At 42.9% G+C, this 4,975-nt stretch overlaps 1 protein-coding gene across 1 annotated transcript in view; it reads left to right on the top strand.

The window, feature by feature from the left end:
* Nucleotides 1-4,975, top strand: part of LOC119425637 (endoribonuclease ZC3H12A-like) — a 17,069-nt gene that overhangs the window by 10,203 nt on the left and 1,891 nt on the right. The window contains exons 3-4 of the mRNA XM_037693172.1: nucleotides 3,955-4,189; nucleotides 4,278-4,378. Coding sequence (XP_037549100.1) covers nucleotides 3,955-4,189; nucleotides 4,278-4,378 — 336 coding nt within the window. The remainder of the gene's footprint in view (nucleotides 1-3,954; nucleotides 4,190-4,277; nucleotides 4,379-4,975) is intronic.

The following is a 4,975-nucleotide window of genomic DNA, read 5'->3' as shown; positions in this document are numbered from 1 at the left end:
CCCCCCCCAACATGAGGCAGACCACCTCCCTTCCTCACTTCAAATCTCTGATAAAAACATCGGTTGTCTCATTTCACACTTTGTGAATTGATTTAGTGTTTTTTGTGAGTTCACATGTTTTTAATGCTTTTAATAATTCTTCAGTTATTATTATTATTAGTTATTGTATTTTTTTCATAAATTTTATTCCCATTGTTGTTGTTGTTGTTAAGGACGTTGATAACAGGTTCTGTTTTAAATGTGCTCTATAAATAAAGTTGTCTTGACATTAATATTAAGATGTTAATGTCAAGTCAAGGGAATTAATTCTAAACTAGACCTTAAAGTGAAGTTTCACTCGATGGCCGACTTGTTGGAGCTGTGGCAGATGTTAAATACCAGTACGCAAGTTCAGTCCTGGACAGTCGGCTCACACTACAGGTCCTTCTCAAAGAATGAGCATATTGTGATAAAGGTCATTATTTTCCATAATGTAATGATAAAAATGAAACTTTCATATATTTCAGATTCATTGCACACCAACTGAAATATTTCAGGTCTTTAATTGTTTTAATACTGATGATTATGGCATACAGCTCATGAAAACCCAAAATGCCTGTCCCAAAAAATTAGCATATTTCATCCCACCAATGAAAGACAAGTGTTTTTAATACAAAAAACACCAACCTTCAAATAATCATGTTCAGTTATGCACTCAATACTTGGTCGGGAATCCTTTTGCATGAATGACTGCTTCAATGCGGCGTGGCATGGAGGCAATCAGCCTGTGGCACTGCTGAGGTGTTCTGGAGGCCCAGGATGCTTCGATAGCGGCCTTAAGCTCATCCAGAGTGTTGGGTCTTGTTCTCTCAACTTTCTCTTCACAATATCCCACAGGTTCTCTATGGGGTTCAGGTCAGGAGAGTTGGCAGGCCAATTGAGCACAGTAATACCATGGTCAGTAAACCATTTACCAGTGGTTTTGGCACTGTGAGCAGGTGCCAGGTCGTGCTGAAAAATGAAATCTTCATCTCCATAAAGCTTTTCAGCAGATGGAAGCATGAAGTGCTCCAAAATCTCCTGATAGCTGCTGCATTGACCCTGCCCTTGATAAAACACAGTGGACCAACACCAGCAGCTGACATGGCACCCCAGACCATCACTGACTGTGGGTGCTTCACACTGGACTTCTGGCATTTTGGCATTTCCTTCTCCCCAGTCTTCCTCCAGACTCTGGGACCTTGATTTCCGAATGACATGAAAAAATTGCTTTCATCTGAAAAAAGTACTTTGGACCACTGAGCAACAGTCCAGTGCTGCTTCTCTGTAGCCCAGGTCAGGCGCTTCTGCCGCTGTTTCTGGTTCAAAAGTGGCTTGACCTGGGGAATGCGGCACCTGTAGCCCATTTCCTGCACACGCCTGTGCACGGTGGCTCTGGATGTTTCTACTCCAGACTCAGTCCACTGCTTCCGCAGGTCCCCCAAGGTCTGGAATCGGCCCTTCTCCACAATCCTCCTCAGGGTCCGGTCACCTCTTCTCGTTGTGCAGCGTTTTCTGCCACACTTTTCCCTTCCCACAGACTTCCCACTGAGGTGCCTTGATACAGCACTCTGGGAACAGCCTATTCGTTCAGCAATTTCTTTCTGTGTCTTACCCTCTTGCTTGAGGGTGTCAATGATGGCCTTCTGGACAGCAGTCAGGTCAGCAGTCTTACCCATGATTGAGGTTTTGAGTAATGAACAAGGCTGGGAGTTTTTAAAAGCCTCAGGAATCTTTTGCAGGTGTTTAGAGTTACGTCGTTGATTCAGATGGTTAGGTTAATAGTTGTTTAGAGAACCTTTTCATGATATGCTAATTTTTTGGGACAGGCATTTTGGGTTTTCATGAGCTGTATGCCATAATCATCAGTATTAAAACAATTAAAGACCTGAAATATTTCAGTTGGTGTGCAATGAATCTGAAATATATGAAAGTTTCATTTTTATCATTACATTATGGAAAATAATGACCTTTATCACAATATGCTCATTTTTTGAGAAGGACCTGTATATGTTAAAGAAATGCTCACAAAGACTCTACCTTAAGAAAACTTAATGGTCTTGGGGTTAGTCAGCAAACGGTAGATCTTGTGTACAAGGCGACTGTTGAGTGTTTTAACTTTTCACCTCCCTGCCTGCTGTGGTCGTCTGAGCTGTAGACTAAAAACAAACTTTTAAGAATTGTTTCAGTGGCAGGTAAAATAGTGGGAAAACCACAAAAAGCTCAGTCTCAACTCCAACATTTTTCAGTCAGGTCATCTTGACAGTTTATTTTTTTGTGCTGAAACATTTCGCTTTCAATCCAGAAGGCTTCATCAGTCAAGGAAACACACAACAAAACTGATTCTTCCCCCAACTGCTTACTCCAAATTGGAACAAACCAGTTCTGCTTGTGATAAGATGGTCTCTTTGGTACGCCCCCTCCTCCATTGCCGACCCTCTTCCTTGTTGACAGTCTTGTCAAACTGGTTGAAAACAACAAAGTCCATGCTCAATAATCCAGGTATACAATCCAACATTTAATGTTGGATTGTAAACCTGGATTATTGAGCATGGACTTTGTTCTCAGTCTCAACTGTTTGCAGAAAGAACAAGGGAGACGGCTCGGAATATTTTAGCATCCATCCTCTTGTTCGTCAGTTTGAACCTCTGAGCTCAGGAAGACGTTCTCGTGTCCCTCTGGCAACAAAGAATATCTATAAGACGTCATTTATTACAAGTGCAATAACCATTCTTAACCAAACCAAATATTATCTACCTGTGGTATGCAAAATGTTTTATTCTATGGTTGGAGAGCCGAAGGAAAATGTCCTCCTTGGTGACAAAGTTCTATCTTGTTATCTTTGAAGTCGTGGAGTTACTTTTTACTAAATCTTTCATCAACTGGTCATGAGCGAATCAGACACGAGGCTGGATGGTGTGAACTAACTCGGATTGTTCCTCCAGCTCATTGTTGCTTCTGCAGGACGTGGTCTGGGTTTTAGAGGGGAAGTCCTCACTGGTTCAGTTTTTGTTTTTCCAGCCTCTGAGCTCAGAGTCGTATCTGCAGCTCAGAGGAAAAACACAAAGCCGAGGGGTTTTTCAGCTGTTGCTTAAATGTTGTTTCCTGTGGGTTTGTTTGCCGGATGAATACGAGCCAAAGGCTCAGTTCGATGAATCCTTGTGTTGCTCAGTTGATTTTTATTGGGTCAAATCAGTTTAATGAAGAAGCTGCAGCAGCTTCCTGACTGACGGGAAGAAGCTGCTGCAGCTTCCTGACTGACAGGAAGAAGCTGCTGCAGCTTCCCGACTGACAGGAAGTTTCCTGAAGTTCAGGATTTTATTTGTTGTCCAGAACGATCCTTCAGCTGGAGCTGCAGCTCCTCACAGAACCTCATCAGAGCTGGAACCACCGGTCCTGTTTGTTGTTAACGCTGTGTGGTTTTGGCTCTAGCCACTTCAGCTTTTTTCAGCTGTTTTAGCTGCTTAGCTCTTTAAATGTTCAGCTCATTCAGGACATTTCAACTCGGACTACATTTTATTTTTAAATTATCATTTTTCTGATAAAATTCATTAAAATCTTTTTAAATTCTTATAAAACATTGCTGCTAAACATTTGTCATGTTTGCTTATTTTTAGCTACCGTTTTGGTCATTTTTTTAGCTTCTGTTCAGCTCATTTTAGCTCCTAACTAGTGTTTGCTAATTTTAGCTTTCAGCTGTTGTTGACATTTTAGCTACTGTGTTGCTGGTCTTAGTTTTAGTTCTGATCGCTTTATTTTTAATGATTCCGTCTGAACTCTGAACAACAGCTGAAGTTTACGAAGTTTAAAGCAGCTTAAACTGTGGGTTTTTAGCTCCTTTCAGCTGAAGACATTTTAACGGTTCTGGTCCAAAGTTCTGTTGGACCCGTCCGTGGTTGTTGGCAGCGCAGCTGATCGAGTGTTTCTCCTGCACAGAACAAAACATCCTGCGGGAGCTGGAGAGGAAGAAGGTTCTGGTGTTCACGCCGTCCCGCCGCGTCGCAGGAAGACGGGTCGTGTGTAACGACGACTGCTTCATCGTGAAGCACGCCCTGGAGTCTGACGGCGTGGTGGTGTCCAACGACCAGTACCGGGACCTGCAGGGCCTGAACCCCGAGTGGAAGCGCTTCATCGACGAGCGGCTGCTCATGTACTCCTTCGTCAACAACAAGTGAGTTCCTCAGCAGCTGCTTCGGATCCTCGGCTCAGAGCTGCTGACCTTCAGCAGCTGTCTCGGTCTGATTTCTGCCCCGACGCAGGTTCATGCTCCCTGATGATCCTCTGGGCCGACACGGGCCGACCCTGGAGAACTTCCTGAGAAGGTTTCCCAAGACGCAGAGGAAACAGACGTGTCCTTATGGTAAGAGACCCTCGGCTTCACACAGAACCACCTGAACCCAGGAGAACAGAGAGTTCTCTTAAGTTCTGAGTGTCGGTAAATGTTGCAGAACTTGCAGCCGAGCTGTGCTGCCAGAACCGCCGCTCAATCCAGACCTGATCAGTTAGGTTCTGTTAGGTTCAGATGGAGCTAATGAATAATGTCCATCCAGAACATTTTCTTGTTTTCTTTGAATCAGTTTTTCTGTTATTTTATTACAGATGAATTATTTATTCTTCTCATGTCAAGATAAAGCAACAGTCACGTACAGTACAGTGTTTCAGAATGATGTCATCATGTTCAGAAGGAAAATCCTCAGAATGATGTCATCATGTTCAGAAGGAAAATGCTCAGAATGATGTCATCATGTTCAGAAGAAAAACTCTCAGAATTATGTCATCATGTTCAGAAGAAAAATCCTCTGAATGATGTCATCATGTTCAGAAGAAAAACTCTCAGAATGATATCATGTGCAGGAGGAAAACTCTGAATGATGTCATCATGTTCAGGAGGAAAACTCTGAATGATGTCATCATGTTCAGGAGGAAAACCCTCTGAATGATGTCATCATGTTCAGGA

Source organism: Nematolebias whitei, chromosome 19 (genome assembly GCF_014905685.2).
Source record: "Nematolebias whitei isolate Nwh7 chromosome 19, NemWhi1, whole genome shotgun sequence".
Taxonomy (NCBI): domain Eukaryota; kingdom Metazoa; phylum Chordata; class Actinopteri; order Cyprinodontiformes; family Rivulidae; genus Nematolebias; species Nematolebias whitei.
This window is presented reverse-complemented; position numbering and strand designations above follow the sequence as displayed.